Here is a 22,807-nt window from a genome sequence, read left to right on the forward strand (position 1 = left end):
TTTCTAAATGTTTATCAAAATTAAGATAAATCTATAGTGTCCAAATTTCAGATACAGGGATAAGGACTCCACACTGCAGGATGCGCTGTCGACACCAGATTTTCTGATGGATATCGGCTTAAAACGTTCTTGGTGTTTTGTTTTTATTTTATCAATGCAGGCGATGAGATGAGATTTTTCGTGTGTAGGCGGTGGCAAGTAAAGCATGTGCCCCTTTTGCTATGAAGAAAGTGGAAAGAGACAAGAATGGGTCTACAAATGTAGGCCAAAACGAGATTTTCTGATAGATGTCCGGCGCGCAAATTTAAAAAATATCGATTTATTTTCGGATATCGGGCAAATGCCGATATGTTATCGATACACGAGACAGCATATCAATTTGTTATCGGAGTAGCAACAAGTTGGCAGTTCCGCTCCAACCAGCTGCTGTTTGTTTGCCATCCTTGTCGCACACAACAAACGTGTCAAATTAGCTTTTGTCTTGCAGGAGTTTCTGGACAGGATTAAGACACAGCTAGGATCATCATGGTGGACGATAGCACTAGAAAAACGTTGAGCAACATTCCTTTGTTACAAACTCGAGCTGGCCCCCGTGAGAAAGATATTTGGGTGCAAAGATTAAAAGAGGAATACCAGGCGCTGATTAAGGTAAGCTTAGCAGCAGTAATAACAACGCAGTTAATTAACAAGTTTGTTCAATTAAAATCTCGCAGTATGTAGAAAATAACAAGCAGTCGGGTAGTGATTGGTTCCGTCTCGAGTCGAACAAGGAGGGCACCAAATGGTTTGGAAAATGCTGGTATATGCACAATCTTCTGAAATATGAATTCGAGGTGGAGTTTGACATTCCCGTGACATACCCAACCACAGCTCCAGAGATAGCCGTTCCCGAGTTGGATGGCAAAACAGCAAAAATGTACCGAGGCGGCAAAATTTGCCTAACAGAACACTTTAAGCCTCTGTGGGCAAGAAATGTTCCCAAATTTGGCATTGCCCATGCCATGGCTTTGGGGGTGAGTAGTAATTTTTTGACTTATATACCTATAGAAGATTGATCTTATTTTCTTTACAGTTGGCCCCATGGTTAGCCGTTGAGATACCCGATCTCATTGAAAAAGGCATCATCAGCTACAAGGAGAAATAGGCAGAACAATTGTTAGATCAAATTTGAATGAGAACAAATGCATGTTGTATATTCTGAAAAAAAGTCATTTTTTTTTTGTTTTATTCTCATTTTTGCAAATATTAGTCAAAAGTCAGATGAAAAAAGATCATTGTAGCGTAGCCTAAGATTTGCGTTTTGATAGTGATTCTATATTATATAGATTAAGAATTTCATTTGGTTTTGCTGCAATTATTATTTGATCTGTGAGCTTATTATTCCTTTTCAACCAGATCCATTCATTTATTCCTTCGTTTTTCTTTTTAGTTCATGTTATTGTTATTATTGAGCTGTGACGACTGACGCCAATTGTCGGACCAAATTGAGCTTGGCGAAGTGAATGGATCATATTGTGTGGGCACTCCATTGGGTGCCATTGCGTTGTGCGTTGGTTGGACAGTCGAATTTATTGGCGAATGACGATTATATAAATTGGATTCCAGGCCAGGTGGTGGTCGTATGGGTCCCACACTGGACGAATGGCTGGGTGAGCTATTGGCTGGATTTGTCCAATTAGCATAAGCCAATGGTGACCAGGATGTTGTCCAATTTGGCTGCTGCTGCTGCTGTTCCCTCTGCTGATGCTGCTGCTGTTGTTGTTGCTGCTGCTGCTGCTCCATGGTGGCCAAAAGTAATAGTTTCTCTTGCTGTTCTAACTCCAATTGCTTAAGAAGCATTTGTTGTTTCATAATCAACTCGCTGCGTTCCCAGCTTCGTGACTGCTGCTCTCGTTCGATTTTCCGTTCGTGTTCGCTTCGTTCGTAAAGATCTGAAAAAGGATTCAATATAATATTAGAGAAAACTAGTTTTCTATAAGTAAATATTCGGTCATTACCATTTACAACTTGTGCTGGCAATTCTCTGTCCATGTTGGCAAATAGTGAATTACTAGAGGACGCTTCCAAGGGCTCCCACATGGACGATACGTTAGTCACCAACGGTGACATATCGGGTGGTGTGCCAGACTTGCGATTATCTCCAATCGGACCCAATTCACTTGTCAATAATGGCGGACTCCATTGATTGCCATTGTCCAAGTTTGTTAGTGTTGCATTTGTCTGCAGGACATCGCGGAAGGATACACGACTGCTGGTCTCCCATGGCGAGGTAATGCACTTGATGGCATCGGGTGAAGCTGGTGGCGATGAGTTATTTGTTGCTGTCGTGCCAAAGTTCAATTGTTTTTGTCGTTGCTTACGTTCCGCTTTTTTATCCAGCTTTCCTAATCCAGTTGAAGCCACTCCATTGCCATTTTGTGGCAAAAGTTTCTGTTTTCTTTCACGCTCTCGTCCTGGAGTCTTGCCAAGTTTCTTGACGGATGAACCATTTTGTTCCTTAAGTACCCGTTCATTGTTTATTGGCACGGGCTTGGGTGATATGTTTTCTGGCTGCGGGGGATTTACAATTGCAGGGATCACTGGAAGAATGTCTACCTTTGGCTTGCTCGCAGGTGGAATTTGATTGACTTGAGTTGGTTTACTTTTCTTTTGGGGGCGCACATTCAGATTGGGAGTGACGACAGGCGGTGGCGATGGCGTTAGAGACTTGGTTTTGGTTTTCTGCACTTCTTGCACTGGAGGAGGGGAGACTGTTGTAACAGTTGGCTTTGCTTTGGTTTTCTGTAGATGTTTGCTAAAAGCATTTATGTCCATGCTCCATGTGGACCATGATTTGGGTTTACGGGGTGCCGTGCCCACCGTGCTCACTCCTGTTCCAACTGATGCTATGGCACTTCGTTTGCGGAATTCCTTTTGACCATTTTTTATCTTTTGTTGCTGCTGCTGCTGTTGTTGTTGTTGCTCTTGCTCTGCTTTGACTAGTAACTCCTCGGCCTGCATCTTGACTATATTCCTTAGATTAAAGGTCGGCTGCACAGGCCCCCTATATCGGGCTGCATCATGAGCATTCTGCTGGGCTACTATAGCCCGCGCATCAAAAATGGCCGCAAGGAGGACCATACAAAAACTGGCCAAGAGGACAATGAGAGCTGCATTTCTTAAAGGAATCTCCCACGACGGTCGCGGAAGTTGGGCAGCACACGCTTCCACGTTTTCTGCAGGGATTTGCGCCATCAATATATAATTTATATTATACGTGAGATTCGTCAGCAATGTTAACGTACGCTGAACTCGAGATGTGCTAAAATCCGGACTAAAAGCAATTTCTATCTTACGCGATTCATTCTCACCAAGCTCAAAGCTCTGGCAGTCCAAAACCTTAAAGCCATAATCCTCACACGATTGTTTGCCAATCATAAAGCCATCGATCCGCATGGGAACCACTCCCGAATTGCGAGCCGTAAAACTGCGAGTAACCAACGACGTGGGAAACGAATTGGAACGACAATCTTTGAAATGTTCGCCAGTCATTTCGAAGAGCAGCGGCGTAGTCGATCCCGGTCGACGATTTCCAAAACGAAACTGTGATTGAACAGCACGAGCTTGCAACCACACCGCTTCATATAGAGTCAGATTATTTCGCACATGGAGGAGAGTACAAAATTTATCCGCCGTCTTGGAACTAAACTGTATGGGTATAGTTAGGCTAGCGCTACCAGGCAAGAGTAGGGGTGACCCGAACGGTGCCTCTGGCAACGAGAAGACATCACGATCGGTTAGATAACAACTGGCGGAGCTTACATCGATAACCTCGTGGGGCAGCGATAATTGTGTGCGTCTCGCATAAGTGGGATCCGATAGGAAGTAGTCCAATAGAAGAGGATGCTTGCTGGGATTATTTAATGTTATCCATTGACGCTGAACTTGCATTACCTCAATGGCTGGCGTGGGGGGGATGGGCTGAAATTGTACCAATTTGGGCCACTCTAATGGTATACCAAAATCCAATTCCAGCGGCGGCAATTCCTCGCTGTGCAGGGTCAGCGATATGGCCTGAAGTTGACGTTTAAATTGTCGAAAGATCTCGACACGTTGTCGTAGCTCCACGCCATCGTACAAAAGATTATTGTTGTTGTTTCCCAGGGCCGTTGGTCCACCCACTATAGTGGGAAATATGGCCTCTGCATTGGAGGATTTTTTAAGATAACACTGTTGGCCACACATAGTCGAAGGCTCGAAATATATACGTCCCACTTTGGTCAGCGTTTGAGCCGCTATTGTTGATCCTTTGCCATTGAAATCCTTGAAACGCAAACCGGGACGGGTGAACGAAATGCTCTGCAGATGCACATTGTGGGTGAAACTGGAACGTATACTCAAGACCGATGAGCACACTTTGCCAGGAAAACACGACTTAAAGTCCAACTGCTCCTGCTCAATGTCCAATTGACCCACCAGGGCCCGGAATTTTACCTCAATCCTTATCACTTCGTGAGGTGTCCATATCTTGAGAACGACGGAACTTGGATCTGGCACAAAGGTTTGTATGGATACCACAAAGATGACAATATCACCCTCATTAAGCTGGCTGCAGTATTGCAGTTTTGTGCTGTTTCCATACAACAGACCCTCGATCTGGTCAGCTGCTCGAATGCAACCGAAACTGCTCTTGAATGAGACATTTTTCGGTGGACTAAAATGCCAATTTGGAAACTTAATTGGCAATGGATTATCGTTACGTAGGATTACATAGCCATTGCGCGACATTTCAGCAAATGGCACAGTGCCCAAGTCGAGCTGCAAGATTGAATCCTGCTCGATAAGATGCTGGCGACTTAATTCAAACGCTTGCGTTGAGACCTTCAGCCGACCACTACAAGCCACCAAAGGTATGTGAAAACTTGATACGTTAGTATCAATGTGTAAGGAAGATTTTAAAGTTACTTCGTTATTGATTAAATTAAGTTTTACCAACTCTACAGACTCGCCAGGTTGAAGTAATATAGGCAGAGAATCGCTTAGTATGGCTACATCTAAAAGGCTTTCATCTATGGCCTTGGTTAGGCTCACATTGAAGATCACCAGAGGATGGGCAAAGTCATTTCGCACCAATAAAGAGCGTTTTCGTTTCATTAACGTTGATTCCAGCATATCCTCATCAAGATCTTTGTCTGCTATCAAGTGATTCGTCACGAATTGTGTGATATTTCCATCATAGCCTAAGCCGCCTTTGAAAATCTCTGCTCTCACTAGGACAGTAAATTCTCTTTGATCCTCGTCTCTTTCTTCTTTAAGGATTAACAGATCATTGATCGTTTCGCTCTTGTCGAACAACTTGGGATCGAGAACAATGCTCGATATATTCGCATCGAACGTGAGACCTGGTATATCTCTTAGATAGCTACCAATTAGTAAACGCTTTGAAGGATCAACATGCTCATTCTGCATGTCTAGTTTAAAGACTAAAGCCTCCGAGCCACTCTGCGTGGCCAGACGACCAAAGTCTGCCAAAGGGTTTCGTGCATACGCTGCATGTCGTGCTAATATCTCAAATTCCACGGGAATAACCAAAATGTTCTCTTGCTCCATATCCTGCTCCGCTATTTTGATGCGTATATAGGCGCTGTGCTTGCCAGCAGTTCGTCCATGAAATGATATTCGAATTACTGGTTTTAGTGTATGTGGAGGAATTTCCCACAAGTTTTGAGGACCTTCAGCGACGCCACTGGGGAGTTCTAATTGAAATTCACCGCCACTGCTGTAGACCTAGAATGAAAAAGAGTTTTAGTATAATCATTCAGTCATTAGATACCACACTCACCTCTAATATCTGCAAAGGACGCTCGTGAGGATTATACATGTGAATTTCTGGAGTCAAGGTTGCATTCATCGGCGCCTTAATGCCCACCAGAGGCTTCAAGCGATAAGGACACTCACTGCCCTCCCCTCTGACGGCGAATTCCGCTCGACCGAATGAAGTTTGTATAAGCAGATCAGACGATATGGCACCTAATTGTCTAGGTAAGAAGACCACACTAAATGTTGTATTTCCCTGCGGCGGCACTTCGCGCGTTCCAAAGAAACTACTATAGAAATCCGGACTTGGTCCGGCAACGGAATTCAACTGAACTGTGCGATTCATATGCTGATTGATAAGCGTAACTGTCTGGGTCCGTGCCTGACCCACAGACCAGAGACCAAAGTCAAGGTGAGGCGGGACAAAATGCAAGTCGCGTAATAGTTCGCTTTGCTCTCGTGTGTGCGGCTCCGGCAGACCCATGAAGCCGTTCCTTTCCTCCAACTTGAGCATTTGTTTCGAGCCTACTCGATTGTTGCCATTTGCACTGACCTCAGCGCTGGCTTTGGATATGTCCAGACCAAGGCATAGGGCTGACATTGCAATTATCAGCAATGGCATCGATGATGCAGATTGTGTTTGTCTGTGCATTTTGTTGGTACTTGATGTTTTCCTGTCCTGCTCTTAATGTTTGTACTCTCTCCCTCCACTCAGGCGGACTTCACCTCTGGTTCTGGTTATGTTTATAATATTATTCAATGTCTTGTTATTAAATTGCCGATATAATAGTATTATTGAATATTATTATTATATTATTGTATTTTTTTTTTTGTTACTTTACTTATCAGCTGTCCACTACTACAGCAACATTTTGCCGTTAACAGTTCCGTTACACACGCATGTCATTGCCCAGTGCCTCCATCGGCTTGCTCTACTCACGAAATATCGAGCAAGTTTTTTAAACTAAAAAAAAGGGCGGGAATTAAATCAAACTTTCTGGAAAATATATTTATCAGTTTTCTAAAATAAATTGCAATACATTATCTATAAGTATGCTTAATTGTACATAAATCACACATTAACTAAAAAATAAACGCGAAAAATATTTCAAATGTAAAATTGCACTACAAGTGAAAATCGGTTTTTGGTCCATCACTAGCTTTGTTTTTGTTAAAATTCTTCCAAAATTAGACAGAATTGTTGCACAAAGAACAATATACGTATATTTATCAGTTTTCTAAAATAAGTTGCAATATATTATCCATTAGTTAAGCTTAATTGTGCCTAAGTCATTGCTGCTCAAAAATATTTCAAAAAATCGTTTTTTGGTTCATCACTAGTTTCAGGTCCATCACTAGTTGCAGGTCCATCACTAGTTTTGTTTTTGTTAAAATTCTTCCCAAAATTACAAAAAAAGCCAAGTGAGTGAGTGTTTAATTAAACAACATAATTACAATTAATTAAACTAAGCCATTTAACGGAAATTAAAACTACAAAACTAGGGTACCAACGGTAGAAAATGCCGATTGAACAGAGTACTTTTTAATTCTTGTGTTTAGGTGTCTACTTTCTCATGTAAAAAGAAAAACACGTATACGCGAAGGCATTTTTTTGCAACATTGTGTGTGTGTGTGTGGATGTGTGTGCATTTTTGAATCTTAAAAAGTATATGCATGTATATACATATGTATATATACATATATATATGTATTTATGAATAACATAAAGCCATAGTTCGCTGGTTTATATATTGCATCACACAAATACATATATTGATTTTGCTCACTTTCACCACCGAACTAATCACCGAATTCGAGTTGCCGTTTTGAAATTTCAGTCACACACATCAAATAAAGCTAAAACCAAATGATTTAGCCGAGTGCGAACTTTGTTTCCTATGATGTAAATTAGGCGCTCGCTTGCTAAATATGTGTGTAATTAATGCAAAGTCATTAGCGAGGAAGAGGTAGAGCGGGTGGGTAACAGTTCGCTGGTGTTTAGGGGTGGGCCAATGTCACCATGGCTCAGAAATTAGAAACTATCCCAGGTTTAACACTTCTTTGAATACCTATTTTTGGGAATGGGGTTTTTTTTTTTTTGGTTGTCGGAAGAAAGAAAGTTGTAACGAAAATAAAAAAAGGTTGATAACCAGTTTTTCTTCTTTCCGTTTGGGATGGTTCGACTTGCAGGTAGAAATATATATGTATATGTTTGCTCTCAAACAGTTCAAGTGTAACGGTATTTATTGTCGCATCACTAATAATCTCACGTATCCTCCATCTCACTCTCACTTATTCACTCTGCTGCTTAAGAACTACCAAAAAAAAAGAATCAACAAATATCAGAAAATCCAACTTTGGCCAAGTCGAAGTTTATATACCCTTACAACACAATGTTTGCTTAGCAAGGATGTTGGCATCAGAAATACATATACATATACATATAATGTTCTAGAGTTTTGTTTATCCGATCTGATTCTAACTAGATGATATAATAAGATTAGCATTAAACGTTATCTAAGTGTCAAATTTTTCTAACAAGCTTAATTACCAAGATTAGTCCCAATGGTTCTATCCTGTCCTATCCTTTAATCCTACCCTGCTCTAAGAAGTCCTTTGCCAAATCTATAATACTCTCTGTGAGGGTATACAATATTGATAGAAGCAGCTCACCGATTGGTTTGACGCTATCAGAAAGCCGCATTGTGCCGCGTCGAAATTTCGAATTTTCGTCGTCAGTGCTTGTTTATATTCAATTTCAGTTTACTTCGGACTCGAAGGCGTGCAGGTTTGACAAAATCAACAAAACGCAACCAAACCCAAACCCAAATATACACAGCACACACACACACACTTAGTAACAAACACACACTTGTACGCATTGCACTCGCAGTTGGCAGCAACTAAAATCATTTCTAAGCGTCTATAGAATCAAAGTTTGAAAGTACAGACAAGGGAAAGTCAAACGGTACGATAAATGGGCTGGGGGGAACATATTTTCTTCCTTGACAATAGTACTAAATCATTTTAATGCTTTATTTTATTCCTTTTTGTTTTTTATAGCCATGTCTGCCAAAGCCATCACAGAAGCCACTGGCAAGGACATTCTCAATCGTCATTTAAATAATCATGGCGCCAGCGTAGCAACCTGTCGATTTGCCACAGTCAATGCTGAAACCAATTGGTCCCAATTGAGTGTTGATCATCCCTGGTTGCTGACCACGGTGAGTCCAACTTAAATATAGAAACGAATCTTATCTCCCTTCTCCTGAGCTGGTCATATATAGGCCATTTGATTGGCATTGTCATTGAACTTGACCTCGCAACAATTGAAGCCATTTGGGAGCACGCCTTACTCTGCTGATGACTAAGAGACATTATTTCTTTGATAAGCATCATTCGAACGAATGATACTGATTAGACGTTTATTGTAGGGTGGAAGTAGAATGGAATGGAAATGCTAATCAGGGTTACCCACCCGAAAACAAATATTTATCTGTATTGCGCGATATTTCTGACCACGCCACCCCATTGACCAATTCAAGTGCTTATGTATCCGGGGTACCTCAAGTGCCTCACCTCATCATCATCATCATCCCACACCATACCCAACTGATTTAGATAAGGTGACGGGCAATTCAAAATTATTATCAGGCCAGTCGGCTGCTCAGCTGGAAATGTTTGTGAAGGTCGCGTGCCGTATAGCTTTACTACCAATTTCTTTTTGTTTACTGAATCATTCCATGTCCACTCGTAAATCGAATCTACTTAAGTTTTTCCGTATAACCAGATTCAGATAGGGAAATACCAAATGATATGAAAAACTTTTGTTTGATTAGAAATCTATGGAAAATGTAGTTTACCGAATTTAAAGATTGGACAAACCTTTGAAAGGTTTTTACTCATACCCATTATCATTCTGGGAATTATTTTGAAAAGATTTCCCATAAACAGAAATAATATTTCATAGAAATTACAGAGATAGGAGCCTGGGTACTATCAGGTGATATATTATCTTTCTTCAAAATATATATTCCGCTTAATGCAGTTCAAGTACTTACACAGAAGTCATTGATACTATATCGACAAGTGTAGTTTTCCGAATCTAAAGTTCTCATAGAGATAACTCCTATAATTACACCACATACATACATAAGTGTTTGTAGCTTTGAGTCAATATAAGATCGCCTGACGTTGCCCTTAAGCATTTAAATGTGAGTATATGTCTGTGTATATGTGTGTTTGCTTTCATTGTTGTTGCTCAATTTACACTCGTACGATCTTCTCTAATAATAAGTAAGCACAAACCCAAGCAGCATCTCTGACTTTCACGAATATTGTCATTGTCAATGACGTGAGGTAAGCCGTAAGCCTCGCCGAGACGCCGCTGACCCTTAGCGATTGTCGTTTGCACTTGTTATCGCCTGATCTCTGGCTTACCTCAGACCGAAACCGGGTTGGTTTTGTGGTTGAGTTGAGTACGAACGACAGAACGTCTGCCCGTCAGTTCAGTTCAATGGTTTTTGATTAATCATATTGAACAAAAACAACAAATTAATAAATAATTGTTTATATTTATTTATAGCCATTGGTGGTCAAGCCCGATCAACTGATCAAACGTCGTGGCAAGTTGGGACTCATCGGTGTGAAGAAGAATTTCGAGGAAGTGAAACAATGGATTGGTGAACGTATTAATAAGGATCAAAAAATAGGCAATGCCGTAGGCAAATTAAGAAATTTCATTATTGAACCATTTTTGCCGCATACCGATGTAAGTAGATAATTGTAATAATTTAGACTATATTTTTATCTAATAATCCACTCTTGATTTTTTAGGATGAAGAAATGTATGTGTGCATCTATTCGCATCGGGCAGCGGATACGATATTATTCTATCATCAAGGAGGTGTGGATATTGGTGATGTTGATGCCAAGGCAGTTAAATTGGATGTACCAGTTAATAGTAAATTGGCCCAGGCCGATGTCAAGTCCAAACTTCTCAAAGAGGTCACAGATTCGGCGAAGAAAGAACGTATAGCCAATTTCATTACTGCATTGTATGCAACATTTGTGGATTTATATTTCACCTATTTGGAAATTAACCCTGTTGTGGTAACAGCCGACAATCTGTATATATTGGATTTGGCAGCCAAATTGGATTCAACTGCCGATTTCATATGCCGTCCCAAGTGGGGAGAAATCGATTATCCACCACCATTCGGTCGGGATGCCTATCCCGAAGAAGCATACATTGCTGATTTGGATGCAAAGAGTGGAGCCTCACTTAAGTTGACCATATTGAATCGTAATGGACGCATTTGGACCATGGTGGCCGGTGGTGGAGCCAGTGTCATCTATTCGGATACAATTTGTGATTTGGGCGGAGCAACAGAGTTGGCCAACTATGGTGAATACAGTGGAGCCCCATCGGAGCAGCAGACCTATGAATATGCCAAAACCATTCTAACTCTAATGACCTCATCCCCAAAGCATCCTGAAGGCAAAGTTCTCATCACTGGAGGAGGCATTGCCAATTTCACAAATGTTGCAGCAACCTTCCAAGGTGAGTAAGCCTATGAATTACTTTACAATTGTAGATGTTTGATGACTTTTTTATCTGTCGCTAGGTATCATCACGGCTCTGCGTGAATTCCAGCCCAAACTTGTGGAGCATAATGTCTCAATTTTCGTACGTCGTGCCGGACCCAATTACCAGGAGGGTTTGAGACGTATGCGTGACTTTGGAGCAACACTTTTGGGTGTTCCACTACATGTGTTTGGACCAGAGACACACATGACCGCCATCTGTGGCATGGCTTTGGGCAAGCGGCCCATTCCCCAGGTGGCAAGTGTTGAATTCTCTACAGCAAATTTCTTGCTACCAGGCGGACAGCAGGCTCAAGCTGATCTTAAGTCAGCTAGTGAGGCATCCGGTGAAATTGGAGGCTCTGGTAAGTTAAGGGATTGTTCAAATCTCACAATTCTCACAGGTTTTCACTAATCCATTATAATATACATATGTACGAATCCTTGCTATGGTTTTAATGGCCATGAGCATTGATTAATTGATTTTGAAACTACATATCTTTCTCTCTCTTTTTCTCTCTGTATTTTTGTATGTATTGTATGCATCCATCGCCAATCCACCACAAACAACCTCACACCTCACCAACCACAAAAAAAAAAATCCAAAAATATTGAAATTATCTGAAAAAAACGCTCGTTTGGCCACCACCGATCCGATCCGAATCCTACATTGCAACATTCCTTGCTCGCTCGATCTCTATATATACATATATATATATAACTCTCTCCTCCTTCTCCTGTATACATATGTGTGTGTCTCTATATGTTTATTGTGAACATTTTTGTTGTTGTTGTGTTTGTCAAAAAAAAAAAAAAAAAACCAATTTGATATCGATCTCGATACGATCTCGACTTGAGTCTTCTCCATCATTCTTCATTTGGGAAAACGAACAAATCAAAAAAAATAAAAAAAACTTAAAGATTCACGAACAACAACGGCAAAATCGATTAAACTACCACCTATCCCATTAGATGAGAGCGATGGCACATCTGTGGCCACTAGCCAAAGCAATGGCTCCCATTTGAATCGCAAATTCTTTTCAAATACCACCAAGGCAATTGTCTGGGGCATGCAACAGCGGGCAGTGCAATCAATGCTGGACTTTGATTTCATTTGCAGGTAAAATAAAATTCTAAATCATATTTTCTTTTATCCGTCATTGTTAATCGAATCTCTTTGCAGACGCGATGAACCCTCAGTGGTGGCCATGGTCTATCCATTTACTGGTGATCATAAGCAAAAATATTATTGGGGCCACAAGGAGATTTTGATACCCGTCTATAAGAAAATGTCCGACGCCATACATAAGCACAAGGAGGTCGATGTCATGGTTAACTTTGCATCCATGCGCAGTGCATATGAATCAACTCTTGAGGTATTGGAATTCCCCGAGATACGCACTGTGGCGATCATTGCCGAAGGTATACCAGAGAATATGACACGTAAACTTATTATCGAGGCGGATAAGAAGGGTGTAGCCATTATTGGTCCCGCCACTGTGGGTGGCGTGAAGCCGGGTTGCTTTAAAATTGGAAACACTGGTGGTATGCTGGACAATATCTTACACTCGAAACTCTATCGTCCCGGCAGTGTGGCCTATGTCTCGCGTTCTGGTGGCATGTCCAATGAGTTGAACAACATCATTTCAAAGGCCACAGATGGCGTTATTGAGGGCATTGCCATTGGTGGTGATAGATATCCAGGTTCCACTTTCATGGATCACATTTTGCGCTATCAAGCCGATCCGGAGACCAAATTGATTGTTCTGCTCGGCGAAGTTGGCGGCACTGAGGAATACGATGTGTGCGCTGCTCTAAAGGATGGACGTATTACAAAGCCTCTGGTAGCCTGGTGTATTGGCACATGTGCCAGCATGTTTACATCTGAGGTGCAGTTTGGTCATGCTGGTTCCTGTGCAAATTCTGACCGTGAGACAGCCACAGCCAAGAATAAGAGCCTGCGGGAGGCTGGAGCTTATGTGCCCGATTCATTCGATACGCTTGGCGAGCTCATCCATAGTGTCTACGGCGAGTTGGTGAAAACTGGACGCATTATTCCCAAAGAGGAAGTTCCACCACCAACTGTGCCCATGGACTACTCATGGGCCCGCGAACTGGGTCTAATCCGCAAGCCAGCCTCGTTTATGACCTCCATCTGTGATGAGCGTGGCCAGGAGTTGATCTATGCTGGCATGCCCATTAGTGAGGTTCTCAGCAAAGATGTGGGCATTGGAGGTGTGATTTCGTTGCTTTGGTTCCAGCGTTGTCTGCCATCGTATGTATGCAAATTCTTCGAAATGTGCCTCATGGTCACAGCTGATCATGGACCTGCCGTCTCTGGAGCTCATAATACCATCGTTTGTGCTCGTGCCGGTAAAGATCTTGTGTCCTCTGTTGTCAGTGGTCTTCTGACCATTGGCGATCGTTTTGGTGGTGCTCTCGATGGATCGGCCAGACAATTCTCCGAGGCCTACGATACCAATTTGCATCCCATGGAGTTTGTTAACAAAATGCGCAAAGAGGGTAAACTTATTTTGGGCATTGGACATCGTGTGAAATCCATTAACAATCCAGATGTTCGTGTAAAAATCATCAAAGAATTTGTTCTCGAAAATTTCCCCGCATGTCCCTTGCTAAAGTACGCATTGGAAGTGGAGAAAATCACGACAAATAAGAAGCCAAATTTGATTTTGAATGTGGATGGTGTGATAGCCACAGCTTTTGTGGATATGCTGCGCAATAGTGGCTCCTTCACCAGGTGAGCTTGATTAATTGATATGAAAAACCAGCAAATTGATATAAATATTCAATTTTATTCACAGTGAGGAGGCTCAGGAGTACATTAATGTGGGTGCCATCAATTCTCTGTTTGTATTGGGACGCAGCATAGGCTTCATTGGCCACTATATGGATCAGAAACGGCTCAAGCAGGGACTCTATCGTCATCCTTGGGACGATATCTCTTATGTCATACCCGAGCAATACAACTAAAAGCATTGATGTTGATATATATATATATATACATATACTTATATCCGTGACATATATACATTATGAATTATTTGGATGTTGTTGATGTAGTTAAGCACACACGGAGATATGAAGGATGTTGTTAATCGAATTGCTTGGCTGATGGCAAGCATGGCCATCACAAACACACATACACCTACACACACACACACACATACATACACTCCATTAGCTCTCTTATAGACCATTCGGGCGGTGTTTCTCCTCGATCTATACATATATTTTCTCTCACCCAACTCTCTTATTAACGTTTATTTTTAGTTTCACAATTTCACAATTTTTTGTGCATTTAAGAAAGATAAATTCTTAAGTTAATATCGTTTTTTCGTTAATTTTGTAAGAATCATTACTCTGCGAGGTTTTTGGTAATAATTTAGTGATTTGAGCGCTCTCTAAACGAAAGAAACACAACCACAAAACAATTTACACTTATAATCATTATGTTATTTGATATTTTTGATACGAATAGTTACTTTTGCAAGCGTACAATATTTTCCAGTCAACAAATGGAATAAATTGTTGCCTAAAGAAATACAAAAAAAAAAAAAAAATGTAAACCCATAATTTATTTAATTTTTTTTTGTTTTGTTTGTTTTTGGGGAAACCATGCTTGCCTGATTGATTGTGGCCAGTCAGTTGCACTTATTAGAACTGCACCAGTTTCTGCACTCAGCACAAAATATTATATTTGTAATTATAATGCACAAAGTGTTCATATGTTCTGGATGAATTTTTCATGGTGGAAATGTATTTTTCAAATTTTGGATATGTGTCATCGAATAATTTCTTGTTTAATTTTTCTTCACTCAGGCTTAGGAAATTAAATTGCACATATATTGGATCACTAAAACAATTTTGTTTTGTCTTTTTCTTGTGTCTCATTAGCGAATTTAATTTCGGTAAATAACAAAAAACAATTATTGATTGGGTAAACACACACGCAAATTTAAATATCCTAATTAGAAGCTAAGCGCAAATCTCGATTTGAAAGGTTTTACAAAATTGAAGCTAGAGTAGATATAATCCCAGATACCAAAAATTCTGATAAACTTTTATCTCATTCGTCGCATCTTTCGCTCCATTTTGCGTTGTTTCTTTTCATCAAGTTCGGGCTCTTCTTGGGCATTGCGCTGCGATAGCCAGGGCTGTATAACAGAACCCCAAAGCATCCAACCGGCACGTATAGGTACTAAGAGCAGGGCAAACCAGAAATAATTGGAAATCAATGCCAACAGAATGGTTCCTGAAGTCAGTATTATGAGATCCTTTACATTTCTAGACGAAAGTATCAAAGGTTAGTTGGCTGAGCAAAACATATGTACGACAATGACAATGCACTTACTCCGCTATGCCACCTTCCATATTCAAGTCGTTGCCCGAGTCAACTAGAGCACCTGTATCTGAGTATTTAGCACGCGACATGAAGGTCATGAATTGATAGGAGCCACCAAGGATTAGTAATGCCAATATATACATGAACTGGAATGGATGATAAATGATAAAATTAATAGCAATACGAATCCATTGTAGGACATTTTGGCTTGTCCATCTTACCACTGTGAGTTTTGTAATTTCAAAAACAAAAAAACTAAAGATAAGGCCAGGAACGGAGCACCCGATGGCCATGTTTCTATAAAACACAAGAGTACTTTTGTTTTCCTCTACGATTTGCTTGGCTCCCTTGGTGGCCTGCTTTCCCTTTTGTGGCGGCTGTAAAAATATCCAATATTAATTGAGTATCTATTTTAATTCATTTCTCTTGCTAATAATACTTACAGACATGGCAATTTTTGTTAATTTCAGTTATCAATTTAGTTAAATTTAATCAGTTGCAACTATTTACGTGGCTAACAACTGCTGAGCTGGGAAAACTGCTACCTGATCACAGTGATTGTGAAATCCTTTCAAGTAGTTGAAAATAATATTTAAGACTTATTAGTCTAAAGTGTTCCTACTTTTCCTACAAAGAATTTGTAGCAAATACTTATTCCTGTCATCTCTTAATTATATATTTGAAAGATTAAATATTTATAAAAATTAAATTTCTTGTCACTGTGACTGTGACTTATTGCAGTCACGAAAACAGTGTTGGTCAAAAGTTAAAGTATTGGCCGAAAGTATTTGAAAACGCTTTAAAAGATGTTCATTTATTGTAAATGCCGATTTACATTTATGGTACATTCTTTTTACAAGATTCAGTTTGTTTATTTGACATTAACATTTTTCAAAGTTTGGGCAACAATATTTCCCTTACCGGGAACGTGTAGTACTGCACCCTTGTAGCAGGCTACCAATGCATCGTTAGTTTTAAGGTCCGGTGCACAGGTCTCAAAAACTTTCTTCTTGGGATTTAGCTGGGCATCGGGTTGACGTGGATAACCTTCGCAATGAACCAGATCTCCAGGCCCAGAGCCAGCAGGAGGGGATAGCACTTCCACCTTTTCTGTTGTTGAGGCACACATGACCATGGCTTCGGAAGTGACACCTCGCATTTTTGCCGGCTTCAGATTGCACATGACAACTACCATGCGATTTTGCATTTCTTCCAGTGGGATAAATTTGACCAAGCCAGACACAACAGTTCTAGGTGATGGTTCGCCGCAGTCAATCTTCTCCAAATATAAGCTGTCGGCATCGGGATGACGGCCAACTTCAATTATTTTGCCCACACGCAAATCCAAACGACCAACGTCAATTGGTGCCTCAGGTGCGGCTGCTGGCTTGGCTTTCTCCGCCGCCGGTTTCTTCTCCTTTGCTGGTTTCTTTTCTTTGGGTGCTGCGCTCACTGGTTTGGTAGCAGGTTCAGCTGCAGCAACACTGGTATCTACAGATTCAGTGGCCTTCGTACACAGACCCCTGGCACCTGCTCCGGGCACTGGAAATTGCTTTTTACCATTGGCCAATTCCAATTTAGTAAGTTGACTCAATGCAGCTTCCACTTGTTTGGTTAGGTCTGCATTTTCCTTGACGAGTTGCTGCTTCTTAAGCTGCAGTATACCGGTCATCTGCAATTTCTAGTTAGTTGATCTGCACCGAAAGAAACATTCAAGAAATAGTTACCTCTGACTTGATAGAGTCAACAAGTACTTGGGCTTGAAGATTCTTCTCCACAATCTGCTTAAGTTCCGTCATTTTAAATGCCGAGTTTCGGTAGAAATGTCTAAATGTGGCAGTCAGCATCTGGACAAATATCACATCAGCTGTTAAAAATATCGATAGTTAGGAGGCCGATAAATTATGTGTTTTTGTTATTTATTTATTAACAATTTCAATGTACATTGATGTTACGGGAATACCAGAGCGAGAGATACATACATTCGATGCACAAACCTTAAGCGCTGTGTTTAGGGGTAAACAAAAATGATAAACAAATGCAAAGTATCGATAACTTGTGAGTCAACAGTATTTTCGCATAAATTACTCACATCTCTAGAATTCACAAAATAAAACAAAAATAATTGTTTAACACAAAACTAAAACACCGTGGAGCAAATAAATGGACTATATGTATTGCGGCACCGATCGCGCCCCTGAAAATATTTTAAGTATGTCAAGCAAGCGAGAACAAAGAAAGAAAATACAGAAGCAAAGCCACACAAAAGCAAATATTTGTTTCATACAGACACATATACAGTTAGTGTTTGTGTTGGTGTGTTCATCGCAAATCTAAAGCTTTCTCCTTTGTGTTTACATATCCTCAGGTGTCTACGATGCTACGGGGCCAGCCCGCGGATCGTCTGGTCACTTCTCACCAAGCTTTAATGGCTTCAACATTGGGACAACTGACCCGGATTATGTGGAGCTAGTACCCGTATTGGCCGATGGCGGAGAGCATTATGGAGTCTCGAGCGTGGCGTTTGATGACTATGAAGAGCTCCTCTGGATGGGAAATCAGGGTGTACGTTTGCGCAGTTTTCATTCACACATATATAATATAAGATTCGTCTGTTTTTTCTCAGGGACACGTTACCTCGTACTATACCAGTTCCATGCAAAAGTACACCTCATTTCAAGTGCATACAAGCGATATCGTACGTCAAATCGCTACTTTGGATTCGGGTGTGCTAGCCTTGACACAGACCTCGCTGCGTCATCAAATAAGACGAGGTCTACCCAAGTTTACCCACAAGTAAGCAAATATAATTGGAGGTTTTTGCCTCGTTTTTACTTATTTTTTTTGGCAGATCCAATAATATGGTGGAAATGGTGTGCATGTTGCAGCTATCTCCTCATCGCTTGGTCATGGCTGGTTTGCAGGAGGACCTCATCGATTTCGATTTGCGTACACTTAAAGAGACACGACTGGAGCATGTTGGTGCCGCTGGTTGCACGGTATTACGCAAGAATTCTCGTTTCCTATTTGCCGGCGATCAGTTTGGAACGGTGACATTGCGGGATTTGAATAGCCTCAGTGTCCAGCATACTATTAAAACCCATACAAATGTTCTGTCGGATTTTAGTGTACAGGGAAACTTGCTAATTTCGTGCGGCTACAGTGGCAGGCAAAATAATCTGGCCATAGATCGTTTCCTAATGGTCTATGATTTGCGAATGCTCCGTCTCATATCCCCCATACCGGTACTTATTGATCCGCAAATGCTTAAATTCCTGCCATCACTTACGTCCCGGCTGGCCGTCGTATCCAGCTATGGCCAAATACAATTGGTCGACACAGTAGAGTTAAGCGAGCCCCGTGTGTCCATGTATCAAATCAACACGAATGGTAGTCAATGTCTAAGCTTTGACATTAGCTCCTCATCCCAGGCAATGGCCTTTGGCGACCAATCGGGTCACATTAATATAATTGCTTCCATACAGACGCCACAGCCACAGTTTAATGCGTTCTCCCGGAATACTGAATTCGCAGATGTGGTGCCGTCATTGCCCATGGTGTCCATAACAGATGCAAATTTTCCTCTATCATCGGTTATGTTGCCTCATCTAACGACAGGCACAAGCTGGTTCTCCGACTGGCCGGAGGAGCTGCTGCATTATAGCTATCGTAGGCCGAAGACGATTGATCCCGAGGTTCTCAATAATATGAAAATGCAAGGACCCATTGGCTATTCGCCGAATCCACGTACAGCGCGACGAAACCAAATACCCTATGTGATGGAACAAGTTGGTACTGGCATGGGTGCAATTCCTAATGCAAATGGTGTGGCGCCGACCACAAAGACAGAAAACGGCGTCAAAATCATTCCAAGACGATATCGAAAAGTCGAGCTTAAATACTCGAAATTGGGCACCCAGGATTTCGATTTCGAGCAGCATAATCAGACATGCTTTGCTGGCCTGGAGGCAACCTTACCAAACTCCTATTGCAATGCCATGTTGCAGATTCTCTATTTTACGGAATCGTTGCGCATAAAGTTAATTGAACATTCCTGCTCTAAGGAGTTTTGTTTGTCTTGTGAATTGGGTTTTTTGTTTGAAATGTTGGACAAAAGCAATGGTCAGTAGTTGTAGAATCGTAGCAATATTACATTAGCTAATCAAATGCTTAATTTATGTACCTAAAGCCTCTACACCTTGCCAAGCCAGCAATTTTCTTCGTTCTTTTCGCACTGTGCCGGAAGCTTCCGCCCTGGGTTTGATTCTAACAGATCGCTCGTCCAATGTAAACCTCATTAGTCTTATACAGGTAATATATATAATTATATATATATATACAAATATATAATATAATATATATCTTGAATGTTTAAGAACTGGAATCGCTTTATTTTGCATCAAATGCACTATGAAATTTTTGACTCCAGCAAGAATTCTTCGGTCTTAAGCGGCAGTTTGCATGGTAAATCAAATAGTTTATACAAAATTAAAATAAAATTATTCATGATATTTGTTATATATATTTCAGCTGAATATCCAGGAACACCTGAAAATAATCAATCGTCTGATTTGTATGATTCCATTTGTGGTTAGTATTGAGTCATTAATTTAATTGTTTATCACAAATAATTAATATCTTACTCATTTTAGATGATAGCGCCAAGGATGATGAACGAGAGCGCAGCAAAATCAATGCCGAAACAGAAATTAGTAAAATATTTGGAACCAAACAGATTTGTATAAATCGCTGCATTAAATGCCACGTAGAGGTGAAAAGAAAACAAAAAAGATAAGGTTTTTTCAAAAAAAAAAAAAACTTATAAAAAATATTCCTTATTTAGAAATCAAAAGATAACATCCTTTTGGCTTGCAATATGTCGTATCCCACACATATAAAGGACACGGAGCAGTATTTTAATTTTGGCACCATTCTTAAAAGGTCACTCAGTACAGAGAAGAATATTCAAGCGTTTTGCGAGAACTGTAAAAAATTTTCACCTACCAATCAGAGTGTTAAGGTAAGGGAAAATTGTAATAATAATTTCTGGAGTTATTCACCTTTTTTTTTCTAGGTCACCGCCTTGCCGCAAATGTTGGCCATCAATTGCGGTTTGAATAATGACAAGGATATTAGCTTTTTGAAACGTCAACTTAATCGAGTCATTGAGAAACCCACAACTGAATTGGTAACATCGTTAAGCACAAGCAAACCATGTCGTTATGGCATCAATTGTTCTCGTAGTGATTGCCACTTTATGCATCCAGATCGGTTAGTTTTAAAAGTGCACAAAATTACTTTGCAATACTTATTGATGGTTTTTTATTTGTTTGTAGAAAATCCCCTTCCCATACAAGTCAAACAAATAATGTGCAAAATTCGCCAAGTGGAAGACAAAAGCCATGGTTTCCATTGGCCTTTAGCATGGGCATTACGGATCAGGGTGAACTCCAAGTGCACTCGCAATCAGATTCGTGTAAAACTGATCAAGATATCGATGAACCCGAACCGGCTTCCATGAGCGGTGAAATCAATCGCTCGTATGCTCTGCATGCCGTTGTCTGTCAAATCGATGATGGCTCTCAAAAGAATTTGGTCTCATTGATTAATGTGCAGCGTTCGTATCATCTAACGAAATCAGTGAATATGGAATCGGCAGAGGAACTGCAATCGCAATGGTATATATTTAACGATTTTAGCATATCACCCGTATCGCCGCAGGAATCGGTTTGGTTCACACTGGATTGGAAAGTGCCTTGTGTACTTTTCTATGGCACCACCGATGATGAGACGGACTCGTGCAGTAGTTCAAGCTCAACAGTTACCCAGACAGAGGAACCATTACTCGGCGCCGGGGAGGGCGTCAATGATTCTATAAATCCATTTTTACAAGTGAGAGAAAGATAAAAAGACAAGATGTTCAATTGGATTAAATTTGGGAGTTAAATTTCTGTAATTTTTTTTTTTTTGTTTATTTGAAGGATATTCTAAATCCTGTGTCTAGCAACTTGAGTTCGGATGCAACATTTAAGCCTTTAGACTCATCTGAAATGCCAAAGGCAGGAGATTTGGTTGCTATGGATGCGGAGTTTGTTACTCTTAATCCGGAAGAGAATGAAATTCGTCCGGATGGCAAAACTGCGACCATTAAACCATGCCACATGAGCGTCGCCCGTATCTCATGTATTCGTGGGTAAATTCTGAATTGAAATTCAATTCATTTTCTGTCCATTAAATATGCCAACAATTCTTTATGAACTTTTTAGACAAGGACCCAACGAGGAAGTTCCCTTTATGGATGATTATATCTCGACGCAAGAAAAAGTTGTTGATTATCTAACACAATACTCGGGAATCAAACCAGGCGATTTGGATGCAAATTTCAGTAATAAACGATTAACTGCCTTGAAGTACTCATACCAGAAATTAAAATATCTTGTCGATGTAGGCGTCATATTTGTGGGACATGGATTAAAGAATGATTTTAGGTAAGTAAATTGATCTAAATCAAAGTGTATTGAACTAATGACGTTTTTCCCGCAAATCTTACAGAGTTATCAATATATATGTGCCGTCTGAGCAGATTATCGATACGGTTCATCTTTTCCATTTGCCCCATCATCGTATGGTCTCGCTGCGATTCCTGGCGTGGCACTTTTTGGGAACGAAGATTCAATCCGAAACCCATGATTCCATCGAGGATGCCCGTACCACACTCCAGCTCTATAAACACTATTTGGAATTACAGGCTGATAAAAAGTTTACAACGGCATTAATTAATCTTTATGAACGTGGGAAACAGCTGCAATGGAAGGTGCCTGAAGACTAAATTTACAATAAACGAAAAGAAAAAAATGTAACACATGAGAAAAAATTGCGTGAAATTCACAATGAAAGTAATCGTCAGTACAAAAACTAAAATATGATACACCAGATCCGTGGACAAAATATGCAGCCTTCATTTTATTTTAAAATAATATTTATATTTTTACTTAAATTTGAGTTTTATGATTGTATACGAAAATTTTTGTAAATTTGTTTATCAATTTTATAATAACTAAG

General features: G+C 40.4%; 6 protein-coding genes across 8 annotated transcripts; 3 read left to right on the forward strand and 3 right to left on the reverse strand.

Annotated features, from left to right (window-relative positions):
* Positions 1 to 421: 421 nt before the first annotated feature.
* Positions 422 to 1,211, forward strand: LOC6637886 (ubiquitin-fold modifier-conjugating enzyme 1). Its single transcript, XM_002061044.4, has 3 exons — positions 422 to 648; positions 714 to 1,013; positions 1,073 to 1,211. The coding sequence occupies exons 1-3, from the start codon at positions 526 to 528 to the stop codon at positions 1,142 to 1,144; spliced, it is 495 nt and encodes a 164-aa protein (XP_002061080.1). The 5' UTR covers positions 422 to 525; the 3' UTR covers positions 1,145 to 1,211.
* A 28-nt stretch (positions 1,212 to 1,239) lies between these two features.
* Positions 1,240 to 6,678, reverse strand: LOC6637857 (transmembrane protein 131 homolog). The gene is made up of 3 exons (XM_023175106.2): positions 5,822 to 6,678; positions 1,998 to 5,766; positions 1,240 to 1,931 (listed from the first exon to the last, which is right to left on the reverse strand). Exons 1-3 carry the CDS (start codon positions 6,446 to 6,448, stop codon positions 1,426 to 1,428), a joined length of 4,902 nt encoding a protein of 1,633 aa, XP_023030874.1. The 5' UTR covers positions 6,449 to 6,678; the 3' UTR covers positions 1,240 to 1,425.
* Positions 6,679 to 8,600: 1,922 nt separating this feature from the next.
* On the forward strand, positions 8,601 to 14,423 carry LOC6637856 (ATP-citrate synthase). Of its 2 annotated transcripts, none has more exons than XM_023175029.2 (8): positions 8,601 to 8,764; positions 8,860 to 9,020; positions 10,382 to 10,567; positions 10,633 to 11,359; positions 11,424 to 11,747; positions 12,304 to 12,502; positions 12,566 to 14,140; positions 14,205 to 14,423. In XM_023175029.2, exons 2-8 carry the CDS (start codon positions 8,862 to 8,864, stop codon positions 14,371 to 14,373), a joined length of 3,339 nt encoding a protein of 1,112 aa, XP_023030797.1. In that variant the 5' UTR covers positions 8,601 to 8,764; positions 8,860 to 8,861; the 3' UTR covers positions 14,374 to 14,423. The 2 variants fall into 2 exon arrangements, with proteins under 2 accessions (XP_023030797.1, XP_002061078.1); XM_002061042.4 differs by having other exon boundaries at positions 12,355 to 12,502.
* Positions 14,424 to 15,270: 847 nt separating this feature from the next.
* On the reverse strand, positions 15,271 to 16,460 carry LOC6637858 (transmembrane protein 208). Its single transcript, XM_002061041.4, has 4 exons — positions 16,189 to 16,460; positions 15,967 to 16,122; positions 15,755 to 15,891; positions 15,271 to 15,687 (listed from the first exon to the last, which is right to left on the reverse strand). The coding sequence occupies exons 1-4, from the start codon at positions 16,192 to 16,194 to the stop codon at positions 15,465 to 15,467; spliced, it is 522 nt and encodes a 173-aa protein (XP_002061077.1). The 5' UTR covers positions 16,195 to 16,460; the 3' UTR covers positions 15,271 to 15,464.
* Positions 16,461 to 16,532: 72 nt separating this feature from the next.
* On the reverse strand, positions 16,533 to 17,615 carry LOC6637993 (aminoacyl tRNA synthase complex-interacting multifunctional protein 1). Its single transcript, XM_002061040.4, has 2 exons — positions 17,473 to 17,615; positions 16,533 to 17,417 (listed from the first exon to the last, which is right to left on the reverse strand). Exons 1-2 carry the CDS (start codon positions 17,590 to 17,592, stop codon positions 16,617 to 16,619), a joined length of 921 nt encoding a protein of 306 aa, XP_002061076.4. The 5' UTR covers positions 17,593 to 17,615; the 3' UTR covers positions 16,533 to 16,616.
* Positions 17,616 to 17,686: 71 nt separating this feature from the next.
* On the forward strand, positions 17,687 to 22,733 carry LOC6637992 (PAN2-PAN3 deadenylation complex catalytic subunit PAN2). 2 transcript variants are annotated; one of them, XM_023182011.2, is made up of 14 exons: positions 17,687 to 17,803; positions 18,114 to 18,310; positions 18,372 to 18,541; positions 18,597 to 19,867; positions 19,935 to 20,056; positions 20,122 to 20,209; positions 20,276 to 20,335; positions 20,398 to 20,516; positions 20,589 to 20,765; positions 20,820 to 21,016; positions 21,082 to 21,637; positions 21,727 to 21,938; positions 22,012 to 22,233; positions 22,298 to 22,733. In XM_023182011.2, the coding sequence occupies exons 1-14, from the start codon at positions 17,773 to 17,775 to the stop codon at positions 22,572 to 22,574; spliced, it is 3,699 nt and encodes a 1,232-aa protein (XP_023037779.1). In that variant the 5' UTR covers positions 17,687 to 17,772; the 3' UTR covers positions 22,575 to 22,733. The 2 variants fall into 2 exon arrangements, with proteins under 2 accessions (XP_023037779.1, XP_002061075.2); XM_002061039.4 differs by lacking the exon at positions 17,687 to 17,803 and adding an exon at positions 17,836 to 17,957.
* Positions 22,734 to 22,807: the final 74 nt, after the last annotated feature.

Source organism: Drosophila willistoni (genome assembly GCF_018902025.1).
Source record: "Drosophila willistoni isolate 14030-0811.24 chromosome 2L unlocalized genomic scaffold, UCI_dwil_1.1 Seg72.1, whole genome shotgun sequence".
Lineage (NCBI taxonomy): Eukaryota > Metazoa > Arthropoda > Insecta > Diptera > Drosophilidae > Drosophila > Drosophila willistoni.

Excerpts from the sequence above, each read along its gene's own strand:
- LOC6637886 (XM_002061044.4), top strand. The coding sequence starts at position 526 with ATGGTGGACGATAGCACTAGAAAAACGTTGAGCAACATTCCTTTGTTA. Across the intron at positions 649-713 it reads AATACCAGGCGCTGATTAAG|TATGTAGAAAATAACAAGCA; the intron begins GTAAGCTTAGCA and ends AAAATCTCGCAG. Across the intron at positions 1,014-1,072 it reads CCCATGCCATGGCTTTGGGG|TTGGCCCCATGGTTAGCCGT; the intron begins GTGAGTAGTAAT and ends TTTTCTTTACAG.
- LOC6637857 (XM_023175106.2), bottom strand. The coding sequence starts at position 6,448 with ATGCACAGACAAACACAATCTGCATCATCGATGCCATTGCTGATAATT. Across the intron at positions 5,767-5,821 it reads GTCCTTTGCAGATATTAGAG|GTCTACAGCAGTGGCGGTGA; the intron begins GTGAGTGTGGTA and ends TTTTCATTCTAG. Across the intron at positions 1,932-1,997 it reads GCCAGCACAAGTTGTAAATG|ATCTTTACGAACGAAGCGAA; the intron begins GTAATGACCGAA and ends ATCCTTTTTCAG.
- LOC6637856 (XM_023175029.2), top strand. The coding sequence starts at position 8,862 with ATGTCTGCCAAAGCCATCACAGAAGCCACTGGCAAGGACATTCTCAAT. Across the intron at positions 11,748-12,303 it reads CGGTGAAATTGGAGGCTCTG|ATTCACGAACAACAACGGCA; the intron begins GTAAGTTAAGGG and ends AAAAACTTAAAG. Across the intron at positions 14,141-14,204 it reads AATAGTGGCTCCTTCACCAG|TGAGGAGGCTCAGGAGTACA; the intron begins GTGAGCTTGATT and ends TTTTATTCACAG.
- LOC6637858 (XM_002061041.4), bottom strand. Across the intron at positions 15,892-15,966 it reads AAATTACAAAACTCACAGTG|TTCATGTATATATTGGCATT; the intron begins GTAAGATGGACA and ends CATCCATTCCAG. Across the intron at positions 15,688-15,754 it reads ATGGAAGGTGGCATAGCGGA|AAATGTAAAGGATCTCATAA; the intron begins GTAAGTGCATTG and ends ACTTTCGTCTAG.
- LOC6637993 (XM_002061040.4), bottom strand. The coding sequence starts at position 17,592 with ATGCTGACTGCCACATTTAGACATTTCTACCGAAACTCGGCATTTAAA. Across the intron at positions 17,418-17,472 it reads TTGACTCTATCAAGTCAGAG|ATGACCGGTATACTGCAGCT; the intron begins GTAACTATTTCT and ends TAGAAATTGCAG.
- LOC6637992 (XM_002061039.4), top strand. The coding sequence starts at position 17,909 with ATGGACTATATGTATTGCGGCACCGATCGCGCCCCTGAAAATATTTTA. Across the intron at positions 20,210-20,275 it reads CTTAAGCGGCAGTTTGCATG|CTGAATATCCAGGAACACCT; the intron begins GTAAATCAAATA and ends TATATATTTCAG. Across the intron at positions 20,766-20,819 it reads CTACCAATCAGAGTGTTAAG|GTCACCGCCTTGCCGCAAAT; the intron begins GTAAGGGAAAAT and ends TTTTTTTTCTAG.